At 31.6% G+C, this 20,577-nt stretch overlaps 2 protein-coding genes and 1 non-coding gene across 3 annotated transcripts; 2 read left to right on the plus strand and 1 right to left on the minus strand.

Moving 5' to 3' along the window:
* The first annotated feature begins 11,534 nt into the window (after positions 1-11,534).
* LOC146897597 (fanconi anemia group D2 protein) lies at positions 11,535-15,980 on the plus strand. Its single transcript, XM_085738737.1, has 2 exons — positions 11,535-11,848; positions 15,703-15,980. Exons 1-2 carry the CDS (start codon positions 11,642-11,644, stop codon positions 15,712-15,714), a joined length of 219 nt encoding a protein of 72 aa, XP_085594863.1. The 5' UTR covers positions 11,535-11,641; the 3' UTR covers positions 15,715-15,980.
* A 364-nt stretch (positions 15,981-16,344) lies between these two features.
* LOC146897598 (DUF2996 family protein) lies at positions 16,345-18,724 on the minus strand. The gene is made up of 5 exons (XM_085732890.1): positions 18,469-18,724; positions 18,215-18,293; positions 17,741-17,931; positions 16,707-16,776; positions 16,345-16,617 (listed from the first exon to the last, which is right to left on the minus strand). Exons 1-5 carry the CDS (start codon positions 18,607-18,609, stop codon positions 16,463-16,465), a joined length of 636 nt encoding a protein of 211 aa, XP_085589016.1. The 5' UTR covers positions 18,610-18,724; the 3' UTR covers positions 16,345-16,462.
* Positions 18,725-19,371: 647 nt separating this feature from the next.
* On the plus strand, positions 19,372-19,445 carry TRNAI-AAU (transfer RNA isoleucine (anticodon AAU)). Its single transcript has one exon. It is a non-coding gene; the product is annotated as a tRNA-Ile (tRNA).
* Positions 19,446-20,577: the final 1,132 nt, after the last annotated feature.

The raw sequence follows: 20,577 nt of genomic DNA on the forward strand, positions 1-20,577 counted from the left end.
GGTTCAGGCTTTTAATTTTTTTTTTGGTGTCAATCAGTCTAGTGGTTGGGGCTCACACATTTAAATATGGAGAAGTGGGGAGTCCATAGTTCGAACCCTGACACCTACATAATATTGTCCTTGCAGCTACCAACTGAACTATGCTTACAAGACCAGACTTTTAAAATTTTAATTAATAATTATAATATATATATATATATATATATATATATATAAATAATATTCCCATGCCAAAACTAACACCTATAACAGACACAATGCTAAATGTATACAACCAAAATCAAGATCGATCCTTAGATTTTTTGTGTCCCGATCAATCAATAAGATAATTCAAGGGTTAGACTCTTAGGTTTGTCTTTTGCTGGTTTAGAATTAAGATAATTCAAGTAATATTCACATGTTATAATAATTAGGGTTAAATATGTTTTTTTCTCTTTATAAATATATCATCTTGTCATTTTAATCCCTATGTTTCCTTCGATTTTTAGTCCTTATAAATTTTCAATCATCATTTTTTGTCTCTATTTTTGCAAAAAAAAATTATAATGTTATAGATATCTCTCCAAAAAATTTAGAATTTTTTTAAGAAAACATGTGTAACCCTAATTATTAAAAGACACAGGTCAATGTAAAAGGGAAATGTTACTCTAAAAGGGGAACGATCTAAAAGGAAAATTTAAAAGATAAAATTGAGTTGAAAGCCTAGTATGCATGTGGCTAGATACTATAGTTGATCACTTATCGGTACAATTTGCAAGATAATGAACCAAGAAAAGTCAAAAAGGTCCAAACACTAGTGAGAGAATATGGTACAAACTGCTATGGTAAGAAAGAAGCAATGCAACATAATTATAAGAGCTGGTCAGGAGGTTCATTGTAAAAAAGTCAGGAGGTTCATAGTGGAAAAAAATTAGAATTTTAGGTGTAATTTCTAAATGTCAGGGTGTTCAAGTGCATCCCCTTAGTGGTATGTGCCTCCGCCACTGAGTGTATCCCCTTGTCACCCAAAACCTCCCGAAAAGAATATGTTTTTTTTTTTTTTTTTTTGTGGTGGCTGGGGTTTGAATCCCGGACCTTGCATATATTCATGCATTGTCCAAACCAACTGAGCTAAGCTCACGAGGACGAAGAAGAATATGCTTTGTATGCACCGTCTCTCCACATGAATATCCATTATCTACTTACTATATATTAAATATTAATCCCTATGATTTTACCATTTTGCCCCTCTTAGGGGTATTTTTGTAATTTTCTAATTAGTGGAATTTGGTTGTTGCCACCTCATGATATGGGTGAATTCTCCATTTTGCCCTCATTAATTTTTTTATAATTATTTTATAATTTTTGTATTTTTAATAACTTTTAACTATTTTCCAATTTTTATGTTTTTAACTATTTTTCGATTTTTTCTCCCAAATTTAGTTGGTTCTACATTGCCGTTGTGGAAGATTACGGTATTGTTTGACCCGGTTTTTTTTCGAAATTCTCTACATTTTTAAGGAAAAGTTAGGCCAAACACAGTATCAATTAAGTACTTACTAAAAGAAAGTAATTTTTTTTGAATGAATAAAATTGAATGGAATGAGCTTTGGCCAAAAGCTGTTGAATGTTACTTTAAAAAACTACTTCTCGACAATTTATTTCACAAGCACCTTTTTTCAACTCACGCTGGGAACCTTTTCTTTTATTATTTAATATTATATTTCAATATGTTTTTTTTGTTCCATTTAACTTAATTTTATTTTATTTTATTTTTTTGAACCATTCCATTTAATTTTTTAAGGAGGTTCCATTTAATTTTATTATCTTTTTTTCAAAGAAATTTTATTATCTTTTTATCACTTATATATTTAATTTCAATATCGTTTAATCATCACAACCTTACAAATATTTTTATTCACACTGTCATTTAATGATACCAAATATTTTTATTTCCTTTCTTCAACCTCACAAATACACACACACACACACTAACGTTTAGAGTAATATTTTATGTCCGCCTGTCTGTTTTTTTGTTACACTAATGCATATAATTTTTTTTAGTGTTGCTTGGTTGAGTGCTACCTCACCGATTTTAGTAACTATTTTCCAATTTTTATATTTTTAAAAACTTTTAACTATTTTTCAATTTTTTTATTTTTAACTATTTTCCAATTTTTTTCTCCTAAATTCAGTTGCTTCTACACTGCCGTTGTGGAAGATTAAGATACCATTTGACCCTTTTTTTTTCAACTTCTCTATATTTTTAAGGAGAAGTTAGGTCAAATACAATATCAATTAAGTACTTACTAAAAAAGGTACTTTTTTTAATGCATAAAATTGAATGGAACGAGCTTTGGCCAAAAGTTGTTGAATGTTACTTCAAAAAACTACTTCTCGACAATTTATTTCACAAGCATCTTTCTTCAATTCATGTTGGGAACCTTTTCTTTTATTCTTTAATATTATATTTCAATATGTTTTGTTCTTCCATTTAATTTTTTTTGAACCGTTCCATTTAATTTTTTTTAAAGAGGTTCCATTTAATTTTATTAGCTTTTTTCAAAGGAATTTTATTATCTTTTTATCACTCATATATTTAATTTCAATATCGTTTAATCATCACAACCTCACAAATATTTTTATTCAAGTTGTTGTTTAATGATAGCAAATATTTTTATTTTCTCTCTTCAACCTCGCAAATACACACACACACATTAGCGTTTAGAGTAATACTTTATTTGTGTCTGTTATGCATATCTTTTTCTTATTCAAAAAAACTAAACATATATGTTTCAAAGTTTTGTCCTTGTGAGTTTGGCTCAGATGGTAGGAACAATGCATAAATATATGCCAAGTCCGGGGTTCGAACCCCAGACACCATAAAAAAAATCAAAGTTTGTACAATATTTTGTCAAACAACATTTAACTTAAAAATAGCTTTAAAACTAAAAAATCAAAGAAATGTTTAGCTTCTTTCTTAAAGGCCTTTATTTTAACTTTGTTTTGAAGTAACTTTTAGACCGTAAAAAACCTTGGCCAAACGATATCTAAGTTCAGCTTTGAACACTGTTTCATTTTCTTCTTCATAAGAGGTCATTTTCTTCCTTTTTTCATGGTTCTGAGACCATGCATGACTTGAATTGACTGATTTTAATGGCTTGAGTGGTTCATTTTTCGACATTGTTTTAGTTTTTGCTTCATCATAGGTGGTTTTCTTCCTTTTTTCACGATTCTACATTTTAAGGTTTTTTTTTCAATTGTTAGTGGATTATGTACCAGAAATTGTTATGTTGAATGGTTGTAGAAAAATCTTCCTTTGTCGTGTGGAGTATAGTAGAGGCCATGATGATTGAATTTTAGCTCATGGTAAGGTTTTGACACAATTGTTATTTTAGATTCTGGTACTGTAGTTGCAAAAAAATTGATGCATGTGAGTTATTTTAGTTTTTGTGAGTAATCCCAAAGTTGTAACAGTTTCCATATTTGATTTATTTTTTCCTATATCATTGAGCCGTACGAAAGTTGATCGGTGTAAATTTGTTTTGGTCATATCATTGAGGTCCAGAAAGTTGATGATACAAAAATTTGTGCATTTAAGATCATGTTGATTTGATGATACAAAAATTGATCACATAGAAATATGTTAGATTCTTTCGATATCAGAATGAACAAAGGGAATAAAATTAAATGATGTATTATTGTATTTCTATATAGACTTTCAATGTCAAGGGATTATGACTACATTAAGGATCTAAAAAATGATTTGGACATTGGAAAATAGGATTTGGAGTGCTGGATTCTTGGATTGTGACTGGTAGTAATAAGAATCAACTTATGAAGCTCAATATTTGTGATGCAAAGGTTAGATGAGTTAGTTAAGATTTGTTGTAATTTCCTTTATGATTTATCAATTTTATTTATTAGTGTACATTTTGATTCATTTATATTTTTTGGTTTCTTTCTCGGATTTTGGGGGATCGAGTTCATGTAATAACTCGATATAGAGAATTGGAGCATTGGAAGACTTTGATCGAGGAAAACACAACTTATACTTTTTATAATTGTCATGTGTTTGATAATGACATTGCATTTAATCCCTTTAAGGTTGTTTTTGGTTCTGGTACAAAGGTGCAGAAGTATGAAAGTTAACTAATGTTCTTACTCATGAATTTCGCTTTAAGTCATTTAAGAAAATTCAAGATGAAAAATTCAAAACTGACGTTTTATATGGTATAGTTATGTGCTTTAATTTATTTGTGTTTTCTCCGATAGAAGTAAAAAAAAAAAATTAAAAAATCATCGGGCTTCTTCATGAGACTGTCAAGACAACGCCAATTGGAACTGGAAAGAAACCGTGTACGAACATTGTGTTGAAAAATAAAAGGTATAATTTTCTAATTTGTCAGCATCAGATGATAGTATTTTGTATAAGTTTGATAATGACCTGAAAGATGTCTTTCCTTATGCAGTGGGAATATAGTTGATGTAACACTATGGGAAAAATACTCTGTTGCTTTATCATTTACCATCTATTTACCTTGAGATCTTTGCTTCCATTTTGTAGTCAATGACAACCAAAATATATAAAACAATTGGTTAGGTTCGAGGATGCTCATCAACCTATATCATTCGATTTTGAGAAGTTTAAGACTTAGTAAGTTTGCATTATGATTTCACAATACAGTGTTAGAGTAACTTATTATTTCACAATCTGATTTGATTGTTTTTTGACCATGTTTCTTAAATTGTTGTCGTGACCTTAACACTTCTCAAGCTCATAGTCAAAACTTTAGGCAGAACTTAAGTCAGAGTTCGCCTTCTTCTCAACGTACTTCATACAACGATTTTTCCAATCTGTCTCAGGTTAGGCCAATTTCTGAATTTATAAACTTAGTCAAGGTCTGCTTTTTTTATGCATAAACATGCTTTGAGTTTTTTTTACGCACAAATTAAAAATACATATTGCATTATTCTTTATTTCATGTGCATAATTTGTGTTAGGATACATACTGCATCACTATTTGGAAAACAACTAAATTCAATCCTAACCCGTTTGGATGGTATTATGAGAGTTGCACCAAATGTTTGAAGACATCAATGTCAAAGGTGCTAACTATAGATGCACATGCGGGAGTGATGGTTAATTTCCATTTGCTTAAACAATGTTAATTGGTCAACGGGGTACATATAATGCACATGCATGCATTTATCTAGACTTTATAGGAAGATAATAGGAAGATAAATTAGAAGTCATGGTACATTTTCTTTAGCTTAAAATCAGTTATGCTACCTTTATTTTATAAATTATATGTAACTATATTCGCATACATCTTATCCATGTTACTATGCATTAGACTAATATTGCAGTTATTTCCCTGTTTAGCATTTCCCAAACGAGGTGTCAAGAATAATTTTGAAAGGAAAGCGCAAAACAATCACTCTCATTGATGACCAGACACAAAGAAAGTATAAGTGTCGCCTCATTACCGCCGAAAGAGCAAGCTATGAAAATGCTTGGGTGGGCAGTGGTTCAATTTTTGCAGAGAACGTGTGATGGAAGAAGGTGGTAAGCTCATCTTTGATCTCGAAAAGTCACCGAAGAACTTGCACGTTCGAGTTGTTCCAAAGTAGATCTTTGCTACTGAACTATTTGAACTTCTACTATTTTGACGTATCGCTTTGGACTGTAATCGTAAACTATCTTAACTTTGGGATGCCATTTGTTCGTTTCATTTTGTCTGATGTAAATATAGGCAAAAATCCCTTTTTGGTTAGTCTATGACACTTGTAGTCTCTTTTATAAACCTAACTATTATGTAAAGTTAATCTGCACATTGTTGGTTCCTTCATTGGTTCCAATTAGTATCATGTTAATTATAATGTTTTACTAATCTCTTGAACAAAATAGAACATGCTCTTTTCCTACAATAAATCTTTATAATGCTTTGGTAAATGTTTTAAAAATGTACACACACACAGATATATATATATATATATATATATATATATATATATATATATATATATCATCTAATTAACACTGCAATTTGTTTTGCACCTAGCAATTCCCAAATGAGATATCAAGGACATTTCTAAAAGGAACACGGAAAACAATCGCACTCATTGACAAACAAACTCAAAAAAGGTATAAGTGTCGCTTGATAACGACAAAGAGAGCAAGTTAAGAAAAATACTTAGGCGGCCAATGGTTCAACTTTTGCAGAGAACATATGTTAGAGGTAGGTGATAAGCTAATTTTTGATCTAGAGAAGTCACCTAAAAATATGTACGTTCAAATCGTTCCCAAATAAAGATTTGGTGTTCTTGATCTGCACTTTCAACAGATCACCTTAACTTTAATCCTAGACTAGATTATCTTCACTGACCGATGCTACTTCTTTGCTTGATTTCATCTGATGTAAATATGAGTATCAATCCTTTTTTGGTAACTCTCTAACAACAAAACTCTTTTTTATAAATTTTGATAATATGTAATCATAATTCACACATCATTGGTTCCTTTATTGGTTCCAATTGTTTTCATCCTAAACATTATGTCAATTCCTAATCTCATAAACTGATTATATGCTCTCATAATCAGCCCATACATATTTTATGATGAATCACAATGTTCCATCGTTTTAACATCTCTTCTTTCAAAGAATTTTTTTATCGAATATGTTATTGAACCCGTGCGAAGCACGGGTTTGTAACTAGTGTGACTTAAAAAAACAGACAAGCCATTAAAAAAAAAACGGAAAGCAATTTATAGAAAAAACAGAAAACAATTTTGAAAAAAATAACAAAAACAAAAATTGTATTTTGATGAGATCACTAAGGTCCAAGGCTACGTGTTTATGTCTCACAAGATAAAATGCTGTAAACACTTTCTTTTTAACATTCTATCTTAGATTCACTTTTTTATTAGATGAGATATATATAGGTTTTACCATTTTATGTGGGATCTATTTTTAAAGTATGTGACCATGAGTTTGTCTCAATAAGATACTAAGTGTTTGAAAATGTGTTAGAAAGAGATTGTGCATATCACTTCTCGTCTCAAAAATTTTTAGTAGTGAAGAAAGTTTGGAAAAATTAAGAAGGAAAAAGATAGTTTTTTTGATTTAATAAGGGTTTATTTTCTTTCTAAACATTAATTGATGTGGTAATTTTTCTTAAAAAATTTTTGATGCGACAATTTTAAATATTTTAATTGATTATATGTACAAAATTGTTTTAGATTATCAACCTACCATCATTAAACTCTTTTTTAATATGCAAAAGTAACAAAATGTATTTTTTTAAGGAAGTAACAAAATGTATTAGAAAATGATGTTGGAGGACATATATAAATTTTTAAAATTCTTTCTATAGTTTAATAATAGCATAAAATTAAAAAATAAAACATGAATCACAAGCATTTTATTCTCATTCTAGCATTATCACAAATAACGTGTTATCTCTTTCCATTCTCCCGAAGTCCACAAACCCCTTCCCCGTCATGCTCTCAAAAAAATGCATATAGTTTTGTTTGGGAGCTATGAAGGAAAAGGAGGAAAGACTTTGGAGGTAATGAGAGGAAGGAAAATAGAAGAATTCATCTCAAATCCTATCATCCTAATGCCCTCCAATCCTTCAGCTTCCTCCTTGGTTTTTCAGGTTTTGGATAAATATTTGATGTCCTAGTTTATGTTTGGTTGTTCTTAATTTAATGTGATAACACATCCCAACTATTTTAAGGCTCCCCTAGAAGTTCTCGCAGTAAGGTGAATCAATACATTAGACAAAATGTAACTGCACAAGTGAGTTTGGACACAACATATTCACTCAAAATCTTAAGATATTAGGTATTCGAGTTTATGTCACTTTTATGTTGTTCCACCTCTACTTTTTATTTACTGTAAAACTTCTAACTTACATTTAACATGTCAACAACGGATTCTCACCAGTGTCAATTTGGGTGGGCTAATTTAGCTTCTTCATAAAAAAAAAAAACGGATATCTCCTCACAAAAAGTATGACAACAATAGAGAATATCATTTGACTCTAAATTCAAATTCACTTTAATTACCTTCCAAACAAACACATGTCACTACTTTTTTCCGAAGAAAATAGATATTTATTAAGGATTAAATGAGTTTTTGACCCTATAATTATAAATAGGGTTAATTAAGTAAATAGTCCCTATAAATATTTAGAATTTTGTTTTTAGTCCCTACAAAATAAAATCACACTTTTTAGTCCCTATAAAATTTTCCATTAACATTTTTAGTCCCCATAAAAATTTCCCATCAGCATTTTTAGTACCTGTCAAAAATTTTCATCAACACTTTTAGTCCCTAAAGTGCTTAAGGAAAATGTCACAGGGACTAAAAAATGTGATTTTATTTTGTAGGGACTAAAAACAAAAGTGTGAATATTTATAGGAACTAAAAACTTAATCAACCCTTATAAATATATCAAATTTTGCTTTTAGTTCTTATTAAAAAAATGTGGTATGTATAAGTTTCTATAAAAGAAATTCACCATGAAGTTTTAGTCTCGGTTAAATTTATGTTTGTTTAACTATCCTTATACTTTTAAATTTTTGAAATTTTTTTTGCAAGATTGTTTAGAACCTTATAAAAAGTTATTTCATGGAAAATTATAATTTTTTATCATAAAATGAGTTAAATATGAATTTCTTAAACTTCTTGTCAAAAAAAAATGAATTGCTTAAACTTTTAAAAGTTCAAGATAAAAGTCATAAATATGAACATAATAGAAATCATATTTTGCGCTCATTGTTTACATAGGTTTTTTTTTCTTCAAGCAAAGTTAAGATTACTACATTTCATTCATAATCAAGTAGTACAAGTAGGAAATACATCATATAAAATATGAGGGCTAGGATGAGATAAGACAACTAGTGGCGGAGCCAGGAAATTTATGGATCCCGGGCAAAAAGTTTATCGCAAATTCACTTGTGACATAATATATAAATAGTCATAAATCGAAATAAAAGAGGTTCCTCATTTTGTCAACAAAAGTACAATTTAAAATAGGGTTATTAATTGAAATTGACCATGTAATATACGTGAAGTCTGAAAAATTGACCCTGTAATTAAATAACATGTATTCTGAACATGTAATTCGAGATTTTTATTATTTATAACCCTGTAATATACGCGAAGTCCAAAAAAGCAACCAAGAGATTGAATTTTTTCATGATTTCTTAGAGGCGAGTTAAGAACGTTAAAATATGGCTTTTTACACAGAAAAAATTATATATTTTCGACAAACGACAAATTAATTATGAATTTTTAAAGTGTCAAAAACTCAAAAAACAAAACAACGTAAGTGTGTTAATGTGCTTTTGGGTTGGGTCTAATGTGCAAAAATTATCGATCGAGCCTGGGCGACCGCCCGGGGTCGCCGGGCGGTGAAACCGCCCCTGAAGACAACCCTAACAATAGTATGATCAACCTTGTTTGCTTGTCTTCAAACAAGCAACACTACAAAGTCACGATTACTTAACATGAAACTTTTTCATTAGAGGAGTATTAGAAGCACTGAGGGCATCATCTAACGACTTCTTATCTGTTTCATATATACCATTGAATATTGTCGTTTTAATATAGTGCAACAATCTCATAGATTCTACTTCTAGAACAGTGGCGAAGAAGTGCAAATAGCCGAATTTATAAATTAATAGCTTCCCTCGATGAGTCTCTGAAGCATGTGTCATATCCTATGATGAAATTATTCTTGAAAGTATTGACATCCACGCTACACTTTATCATAGCAATCAGAAGTTTTGACCAAAAGGTGGTATGATTTGACTTGCGCTACAAAAAATTTGCTTTTTGCATACAACTCCATTCATGGAGGACATCTTAAACGCGCGTAACAATGAAGATATGAGAGGTGTCAACGGTCTTCCAAAGCTTTGTGTTGCAACTCTTCCACAAGCTCCATAGGTTAATGCGGCTAAGAGTTTATGTTGGTTTGGTGTAGCCTGTCAAATAAATCAAACAACCTGATAGTAAAGTTATTTGTTTCACAAAGCATTGTACAAAATATTATGTCGTTGATGTCAATATTATATCCCAACATGTAGCAGCCTTCTAGCATACACAAAAGGTATGCATGTGCGTTTCGGTCAAGAGATCACATGAAACACAAGTATCGTCACATGGAATTAATGTCAGCGCATAGTAAGGTTGGAACGCTTGGGAAAACATTGGTGCACTTGGGCAAACATTGGTGAGATAGGCGTCAAAGGAAGAATTGTACCTGATGCGGGACTTTTAAATTCCAAAGGAGCCACCAAGAAGATTTGTTTTGTGAGGGAGTGGACTCATGAAAGAGGTGCATGCAAATTTGATATGTTGACTTTACCTTACTTAAGCCATCTGTTGTTGCTTTCCAAATACGAGAATTTACTCTCGAGCGGGTGGCGAAAATAGCAGTAACGTCTAATTAATTAAAAATAGATTGCACAACACCATGATTCCACAAATTGAAACCCGAATTGCACAACATAGAAATTTTTTAGAGTAATGATATATGTACAATCATTTTGGACAACTTTGATGACAATTTCCATTTTATCTCTTCTCGTTGGTTCAAAACAATAGAGAGAGAAAAAGGAAGAGAAAGAATAAGAATATCATGTGAGTATAAGAGATATAGTTGTCAAAAAATTGTAATAAAGGGGTTGTACAAATATAATTTCTCAATTTTTTATAATGTTCTCAGCATTGTAAAAAAAAAAATCATTCAAAAATTTAAGAATAATTAAACAAAATTAAATTTAGCAAAAACTAAATCTTTTATGCTAAAAATTCTTAAAGAATTTAAACATGTCATGTTCTGTTATGATAACTAAAAAAAAAATTTTGATTAATTAACTAAAAAGAAATTAAATATATATATATATATATATATATATATATATATATATATATATATATATATATATAACTACTCTTATATTAATTAATTAAATACAAAATAATTTTGGTTTGAAAAATTAAAGATGTAGAACCCACATGTAGGTTTATGGTGCTTTTGAGTTTAATGACATCAATTACTTTGTTTCTATTTCTTTTTAAACCAATCATTCTCTCTTATTAATTAAAATAATATATTTATCAATTAAATACACTGAAATCACAAATGTCATCATCCGAATATTTTCCGTATCCAACGGCCAAGATTTATGCTAGAAGTACATATAGTTAGCACATGCAACCTAAAAAAAAGTAGGGTTAAATATGTTTTTGGTCCCTATAAATTGAAAAACTTTTAAATTTAATCGTTACTTAATTTTAATAGCCTTTTTAGTCCTACAAAAAAATATTTACATGTAATTTTAGTCCTTGCAAAAACAAAGTTTATTTAATTATCTTTAAACTCTTAAATTTTTTAACGATTTTTCTGAGACAAGTTTAGAACATTCTAAAAGATTTATTTACTAAAATTTAGAATTTTTTTAACATGAAATGAATTAAATATGAATTTTTTTAAACCAAAAACTATATATCCCTCAAAATAAAATAAAAAAGTAATTACAATTGTAATTAGTAGAGGGACAATATTGGAGTACGACGTCGTTAACCTGTGCGAGTTATCTGAATCCACCGTTTGTTCTACGGCGGGAAGAAGAAAAGAAAAGATGATTCGAACTCGATTGCTATGGTTCAGCTTAGGATTCACCACTTCAGCTGCTGTTGTTTCCCATTTCGTTTGGAAGGATCTTTGGGTTGATCGTCACGCTTTATCCTCTCACGTGACTCAACAATTTGACGCTCTTCAAACTCGAATCTCAATTCTTGAATCCAATTTGCAGAATCATACTCCTGTTTCTTCTAATCACGATCAGGTATTTCCCTTAATTGCACCAACCACTAATTGAAGTTGCTCGCTCAACACTACCTTCCTAGGGTTGCATTCTTATTATTATTATTATTATTTTTATTTTCAATTTTAATTGATTTAATTGACAATATAGGATTTGCACCAAAATTGAAATTGTTATTTATTGATAATATTATGAAAGAGGAGTGTTTGCTTTGCATTACATTCTTTGAAATTCATGCGAACTCTACCATTTTAGGAATAGGTGTTAAGAGTTCGAAATATGACCTAACAATGTGTTTAATGTTTGTTTATAAGTGGGAGTTATAAACCGGTTTTGTAGGGTTGAGTCAGACCCGACCAAAATTCTTAAATAGTATCAGACCCTATCAGGCCACTCGCTCTGGACCACTAGGGTCACACGTCAGATGTTCGATCCTTGGCGTGACTGTGTTTGTTGAGAGAGTTCCACATTATATGAGATATAGCCTGAAAATGTGTTTATAAGTGGGCGCCGGTCTCTAACCTTCCAAGTCAACTTTGTAGGTTTGATTTAGGTATAATAATCCATATAGCAAGATTTTTAGAGTTAGTTGGAACTGTCAAAAGTTGGTTATGATATTAGTTATTTTGTTAGGTTTAGTTAGCTTAATTAGGGTCTCTATATAAACTGTATCCTACACTAATTGTTGGGTCTCTGTATAAAGTGTATCCTACACTCATTGTAATCAAGTTTTTTCATTTTATCAATTTCAAGTAATAAATCCTTCTCTCAATTTATTTTTTCTTTGTTAGAATCTACCGTCTTTCTCAATAATAAGTCTCTCCAAATTGGAAAATGAGACTTGCATGATTTATTGGAATTCACATGAATTTACTTAACAAAGAAGAGAGTCTATAAGATAAATGAGACCAACATGATTTAGTGGAATTTACATGAATTTTACTTAATATAAGAGAGTCTTGAAACAAAAACAAATAATCGAGAATGTCCTGTTTGCACTCTTCTTATTGGACAAATGAAGAAGGGTGTCTATGGTTGTGGAATAATTTATGAGCTTAACCTCACCTATCGACTAAGAAAACTAATGAAAACTCCATTTCCATGTCTCCTAGGATTCTTGTTATTTTCTGCATAAGCTTAGGAAGCATCACTAGTCTTTTGCAATGGACTGTGGAAATCATTTTTTATTTATACCAAGTTTTTTGGTTATCGATGCGGATACTGGTATTCTGATACGGAAAAGATTAGCAAGATGAAAGCATCCTCAGACCAGAAAGTCCCATAAGCCTTATACTGCTACTCCTTACCACCATTGGTTTACTGCATAACATGATATACTCGTTAGTAATAAAAGGCAGCTTAGTATTTTGGTTTATAAGGTTTGGAATTGCTATATCCAGGAAAATATTTGGTTTGCATCAATTAAGGTGAAGATAACAGAAACTTGTGTCTAGGTAGGTAAGTGGGAAGAAAACTGGGTTCTTGTGAGAAAAGGGGATAAATTTATGATAAACTGGTGCGCTGAATTCTATGATTGGGGGGGGGGGGGGGGGGGGGGGGGGGATAGTGTTATTTAGTTTTTTTTCATAGAACAGCTGGCACAAGAGCTTTTCCTACATTCTCTTTAATCTCACTGACCCTTCAATTGTACCAACCAACCAATAATTTTGCAATTTTTTGAACAGTATAATAAAATTTCTCGCTGGACATGTCAGGCTGGGGCTGTATTATTTTAATTGTTTTCATTTTCAATTGTAAGTGAGAAAATTGATAATCTAGGATTTGCACCGAAATAGAAATTATTAGTAATCTTATTAGAGAAGTGTTCGCATTACATTCTTTATGATGCCTTTGCTATTGTTTAGACTCCCACACTGTATTGAGCTATGTGTTTATAAATTAGGTCTAACCCAAATTTTAAGTTGGTATCAGAGTCTATCCAAGATTGGTGAGGACACTTGCTATCGTACCACTTGGGTCACGCTCTAGATGCTCGATCCTTGGTGAGCGGGTGTGTGTTGACTTGAGAGTCCCAAATCAGATAAGATATAGCCTGAAAATGGGTTTATAAGTTGGAGACATCCCTCACTTTTCATGTCAGTTTTGTATGGTTGAGTTAGGTTCAATCAAATTTTAAGATTGTTAGAATTAATTGGAAATTTTTTAAGTTAGTTACAAGTTGGTTAGATTTTAGTTATCTTGTTAGAATTAATTAGGATCGCTATATGAAGTGGTAATCAAGTTTTCTCATTATATTAACTTTCAAATAATCAATCTTTCTCTCAGTTTATTTTTCTTTTTGTGGGTTCTATCATCTTTCTAAATAATAAGTCTCATTAAATAGGAAAAAGAGACTCACATGATTTAATGGAATTCATATGAATTTTACTTAATAAAGGAGACAGTCTAGATAAAAATAACTAACGGAGAATGTGTTTTTTTTTTGTCAAGTAGCCTAGCGGCCAGAAATTCTCTTTTTAAAGAGAGTAAGTGGGGTGTTCGGGGTTTGAACCCCGGCCCTGCATATATTATGCAATGTCCCTACCAACTAAGCTAAACTCATGGGGACACTAACAGAGAATGTGTTACTAGCACTTTGTTTCTTACTATTAGATAAATGAGGAAAGGTGTTGATGGTTGTGGAATAATATATTATATTTGATTTTAACCTCACCTATTGGTTAAGATTCGTAAGAAAATTAAGAAAAACTTCATTGCTATGTCAGCTTATGTGTGAATTTTGACTCGGTGTGGCGTGGGATGGTGTTATCTTCTTTACAGCTTAGTTTTTTTTTGCCAAGTTCTTGAAACAGTGACTTAGAGGAAGCATCTCTGGTCTTTTGAAATGGAATATGGGAATATGATTTATTTATAGCAAGTTTTATGATTGTTGATGTGAATATTGGTATTCTGATACCGACATATTGTCATATTCATGGTGGAAACTGGAAACCATTTGCATCTTACACTTTGAAAATATTTAGCAGGATTAAAGCATCTTCAGACCAAAAGTGCGACCCCCTACCACCATTGGTTTACTGATACTCATTAGTAATAAAAGGAAGTTGAGTGTTTTCATGTACTATAAGATTAGGAATTGATATATCATGGACAATTTTGGGTTTGCATCAATTAAGGTGAATATTGGTCAAGTGGGAAGATAACTGGGTTCTGGTGAAAAAAGTGGATAAATTTACGATAATCTGATTCTCTGAATCCCTATGATTGAAAGGAACAGTGGAATGTCTGAAAAAACATTAGGAGAGATTATTAAGAAAGACCGTGTTAGAAATGGTTTTGCTAAACATTAGGCTTTTAATAGAGCCAAATGCCATTGATTAATTCATCATGTAATTGCCTAAATGGCCCACCTAATGGAAGGGCATAAGGCTTAGTTCAACCATAAAAGACACGACTTTCATCCTATGAATCATGTTCTTTTGGTGAAACTATGAAATTCACAACTATTTTTTTTTCTACATCTGGTGAAAGAGTAGTGTAATCTAGTACATTCTTTTCATAAAACATCTAGTACAAGATCTTTGGCCACATTCTTTTTAGTCATACTGACCCTTTAATATTTTTATTTTACATTGAGTACTTAAACATCTGGAAATACTAATCTGGAATCAAAACGTATCACACTTGAAGGATTCAAAACTAGACTTTACCATAGAGGGTAGCACATATTAAAAGTATATGTTCTTTCCATCTAGACTAAACCAGTAATGTTTTCTGATGGTAATTAATGAGAGTTAGAGAGAGAATTTGGGAGATGGAGATTCCGTTATGATTATTTGATTCTTATAAATATGTTCTTGATAGTTCTAATTTGGAAGTGGTGTATTGATGATGTTTTTCCTTCTCTTTGGCAGGTTGAAAGTTAGATATTCGGCTCCAGCAAAACGTTTTCCACAAGGATCGAAGAGCTTTATGCTTGGTTCACAATGTTTGTAGAGGAAATGTCCATAATAAAACAGATTGTTGAGGCAACCTTAGAATTCTTACCCTGCTTTTTTATCTGTCTCCCCGAGAGATTCCCTCATACTGAGTGAAGAAAGAAATGAGTTTATCAAAATTTACTATTCGGTGTAACCAAATATTAATTTTTTTCATTTAGTGCATTATATGCTACCTTATGAAGTTAACAAAAGCTTGAGCTTTTCTCTATTACCATATTTATTTCTGTTTAACAATTTCAACATTGCAGAAATGAGTGAGATGAAGAAACTAAATTTGAAAATGCTGTTAAAATTCCGTGTATTGATTTTTCTCTATCTTAGGTTGTTTTACGAGTTTAAATGTCTGAGCAATGCCCCCTTATAAATTTGTGTCAATGTTGTTGATATATAGTATTAAGAAAACTTATTCAATTAGGAAATCTGTTCTCAACATTTCTCATTAGGCCATGTGACAATCTGAAATGAGATTAAAAAGGTGTTTTTGTACGAAATAATCACAAACCCGGGCATTCATCAACAAACGTGTTCATAAAATCATATACAAGTAATTGCACATTGATCAAAACAACACTTTATATACCATATACCACATAGTCAATGAGTCAAGGTACAAGAGAATGTCGAATTGTATGCTACATCATTTGCAACCAAAATGAAAATTTGTATACGAGAATCAATCTTTCCATACAGGAATAATCCCTTGTGCTGCCAAACGTTTTTCAACCCAAAAGACAATAAGTTTTGAAGTAACTTTCTTCTCATCAACTAGAAACGGTTCAACAGTGCTTGCTCCTGAGTTGTAAGATGACAGAGAAAACCCCTTTGGACCTGTTCAAGCACATAGTTGTTAATAACTGCATTTAACTCGATGTAAGTGAGGAATTGCTTTCTTAATAGCAGGTACAAAATGTACATACCTGTAATTCCTGTGGGAAAGAAGGCCCAAAATGAATAGGGGTTGCCTTTTTTCAGAAAGGAACCTTCCAACTGTTAATCATAATATCAAATGAATAAAATGTCATAAGCAACTTGTTTCCATAATTTGAAGCTCTTGATAAATTATAAACTTCATTTTTTAAAGTTAACAGACACTTTTCCTTTATTTTTCAACTATTTTGAGGATTGAAACATGGTTTTGTTAGAAGGAACTTTTTTATCTAGCTTTTGATGCAACTGAATGAGGCAACTTCTACACCGTGGAATTATTTGAAATTGTATGAAACTCCAGTGATGACTTACGTTACTTCGACTCCTAAAAGTAAAAGTTTATGGTCTTTCTTGTTGTAACATCTGAGATAATGACCAATTGGTGTCAGTTAGGCAAAAACAAAATGCTCTGCACAACTTAACCAGTATGTGTTTGTCATTGCTTTTGTCAAATTGACATCGATCAAGTCATTGTCTTAGTTGTGAGGATGAAGAGGACCGTGATCTTCTACTTCTGAAGGACGGAGAGTCGTTGGTATTTTGTGCAGTTTTCAAGTGCCAGTCCACTATGGACCACTTATCAAGATGGTTCACTGTAGAACTTGCCACAAATAAAATCTAAACATAAGCCGTTTCACTTCAAACCGATTTTATAAAATCAAGCTAATTTTATATCACAGTTGGTAAACACTTGTCGAAACACATACTTAGGGCATTTTAGGATTCATGTTTTTGAGCTCCTAACCCCCTTTGGAGCTCTCAACTTCTCAAAGTGTGATTTCTACACCAACTTGTTTGATCACTTCTAATCAAACATGATTTTACTTCTGAGACGATGTTAGACCGAAAGTGAACAACTATAATTTTGGCGTTAAATTGGAAATTTCATACTAAACCTTACTTCAAAATAGCATTCAAAATAGGCCATAGGGTACCTTGTTATATAGCCGAGATCGCAAATTCGCAATCATTACAAAGAGAGTAATTTGAACAATGCCATAGAAAGCATAGCTACATTACTAACCTTATTGTCCTGAAAAACCAGCTCAATATCAGAGAGATCTTGTTGGGCTTCTAATATTGCTTTCAATGAAGGAATCACATCCTCCTCCATCATCTGAGGTAAGGGCTTAGCTGGAGCTTTAGCAGGAGCCTTCTTTACTGTTGCTGCTTTTGGAGCTTCTGCTTTAACCTCCTCCTTTGTTTCAGCAGTAGCTAAAACCACAAATTTTAATTACATCACAGTTTCAAAAAATCAGTTAGACTATTTAGTGGAATGAAACATTGAATGATTTAATTTGTGTACAACATCAAGCATAAAAGTGTTTTATATACAAATCCAATCATACTTAATCAGTGTGACGTTCCTAAAATATCTATGGGATAATATGTGATTTGAATGTATGTGCGAAACTTTTTTACACTGACGTAGCATACCAATTAAACTAACAAAATAAAACCAAACCAAAGTTTTGATTATGTTCATTTAGTAACATACTTGATGTACTAGTAGATGATTCTTGAACTGCAGAGCAAGTAATCTTGTTTCTGCTTACTGCTTTAAATCTACTTGCAATCTGCAACACAAGAAAGTTAAACTTGACACATAGTTCTTATCTTTTGAACGAAACGCGTGCGAGTGTGCATGTACATGCAGATATACATGCATAGATAGATAGATAGACAAATAGACATATAGAATAAATTTTCTTAATTGATAAATTAATATGAGCTGCATAAATTGAGACATACCAAAGGTAGTATTGGTGATGATGTTGAGTTGGGTATGACAACATTTTGAGAGACATGCAAAGAAGAGGTTGAAGATATAGAACACAAACGAAAGCTAGAATCTCCAATTGCTCCACCTCTTAACAAAAGTGCCATTTGCATTCTTCTATGTTTTTTTCCTTATTATATTTTTTGTTTTCTATTCCATTTTCTGTCACTGGTTTATTGATGGCTTTTGTCAGAAGCATACGTTGGAGGAACAAAATGAATGAACCTTCTGATCCACATGGTTCTTGAGACAATATGTACCACTGATTTTTCTACCTTTTCTATCTATCTATTTTAATTTAACAAAAATAAATATAGAAACTGGGAACACTAGAATACAAAAACTAGTAGTGGCACAAACACAAACACAAGCAAACACAACTAGTGGCAAATAATGTGTGACTGAATATCAAGCACATATAAATTGCCAAAGGCAAATTGATTTTTTGTGAAAGTAAATAAGAGATCTTGAAAGATAAATTAGTTGAGAAACTATATATTATGTTAGTTTTATCCAAAGTTGGTTATTTATTTTGGCTTTGCAATTCAAAATAATAATTTTGTACTATTATGAACACAGTCTAAATGTGTCACATAAGATTCAAAAAATATTAAAATGATTATTTTTTACTGATTCAAGCTAAATATCATTTTCTTTAAAATGATTTGCTTTTAACCTTTGTGAAATAATTATTTGTAATAATTTTGAAAAAAAAAACTTTTTAATGGTTAGAAATGAAAAATAACCAACAGACGTTGAGTCTAGTAGAAAGAGTTAAACTCTCACAACATGACGAATTAAAGTTCAAATTTTGGCCGAAAGAAGTATCTATATTTAATGTCCAACACGCTTCAAATAGGATTAGCTTTACAATTGGCCCATTAGCTCAGTTGGTTAGAGCGTCGTGCTAATAACGCGAAGGTCGCAGGTTCGAAACCTGCATGGGCCAATTTTTCTCTTTTTTTTTGAAGGAAAATAATTCTTTTTTTTTTTTTTTTGGAAATGAAGGAAAATAATTCATTGTCATTTCTTTGTTGCTCAGTAATAATATTTTATCAGTATCTTGCCTTTTCAATTTATAATGATTAATTAACAATTTTTCCTTAAAAAAAACACTAATTAACAATTTTTGGAATAAAAAAATAATATTTCAAATTTAAATAATAAATAGATAAGCATTATTGCATTAACGGTGAAGCAAAATATTGACTAATTGAAAAAAATACAATGATAGATAATTTAGATAACCAAAGTTATAAGCAATGATAGGCAATATTTGGATAATAAACTATACTTTAAAACTTTTTACTCCTAAAATGATACAAATTCTAAGAAATGGATCAACATATGATAATTGAGCGAAGACTAAGAAAAGAGACTCACGTTACGGATAACCAATTTGGTTTTATGCCTGGGAGGTCGACTATGGAAGCGATCTACTTACTTCGACGCGTGATGGAGCGATATCGGACGGATAGAAAAGACTTGCACTTAGTTTTCATTGATTTGGAGAAGGCGTATGATAGAGTACCTAGAGAGATTTTGTGGAAAGCCCTGGAGAAGAAAGGGGTGAGGATTGCCTATATTAGAGCTATCCAGGATATGTATGAGGGGGCTTCGACTAGTGTGAGGACGCAGGATGGGGATACCGGAGATTTTCCCATAACAATAGGACTGCACCAAGGGTCAACCCTAAGTCCTTATCTTTTTACTTTAGTTTTGGATGTACTGACGGAACACATCCAAGAGTTAGCACCGAGATGTATGCTTTTTGCAGATGATGTAGTCTTGCTTGGTGAGTCGAGGGAGGAGTTAAACGGGAGGCTAGAGACTTGGAGGCAAGCCTTAGAAGCGTACGGTTTCCGCCTGAGTAGAAACAAGACGGAATATATGGAATGTAACTTCAGTAAAAGGAGAAGTGGGTCTACCTTAGAGGTGAAAGTTGGAGATCATATCATACCCCAAGTTACACGGTTTAGATATCTTGGGTCCATAGTACAAAATGACGGAGAAATAGAAGCTGATGTACATCATCGTATTCAAGCTGGGTGGTTGAAATGGAGAAGAGCCTCAGGTGTTTT

This window comes from Medicago sativa, chromosome 8, assembly GCF_051527215.1.
Source record: "Medicago sativa cultivar Bolivia chromosome 8, Bolivia_mono, whole genome shotgun sequence".
Taxonomy (NCBI): domain Eukaryota; kingdom Viridiplantae; phylum Streptophyta; class Magnoliopsida; order Fabales; family Fabaceae; genus Medicago; species Medicago sativa.

Excerpts from the sequence above, each read along its gene's own strand:
- LOC146897598 (XM_085732890.1), bottom strand. The coding sequence starts at position 18,609 with ATGCAAATGGCACTTTTGTTAAGAGGTGGAGCAATTGGAGATTCTAGC. Across the intron at positions 16,777-17,740 it reads TGGTTTTTCAGGACAATAAG|TTGGAAGGTTCCTTTCTGAA; the intron begins GTTAGTAATGTA and ends TATGATTAACAG. Across the intron at positions 16,618-16,706 it reads CTTTCCCACAGGAATTACAG|GTCCAAAGGGGTTTTCTCTG; the intron begins GTATGTACATTT and ends GTGCTTGAACAG.
- LOC146897597 (XM_085738737.1), top strand. The coding sequence starts at position 11,642 with ATGATTCGAACTCGATTGCTATGGTTCAGCTTAGGATTCACCACTTCA.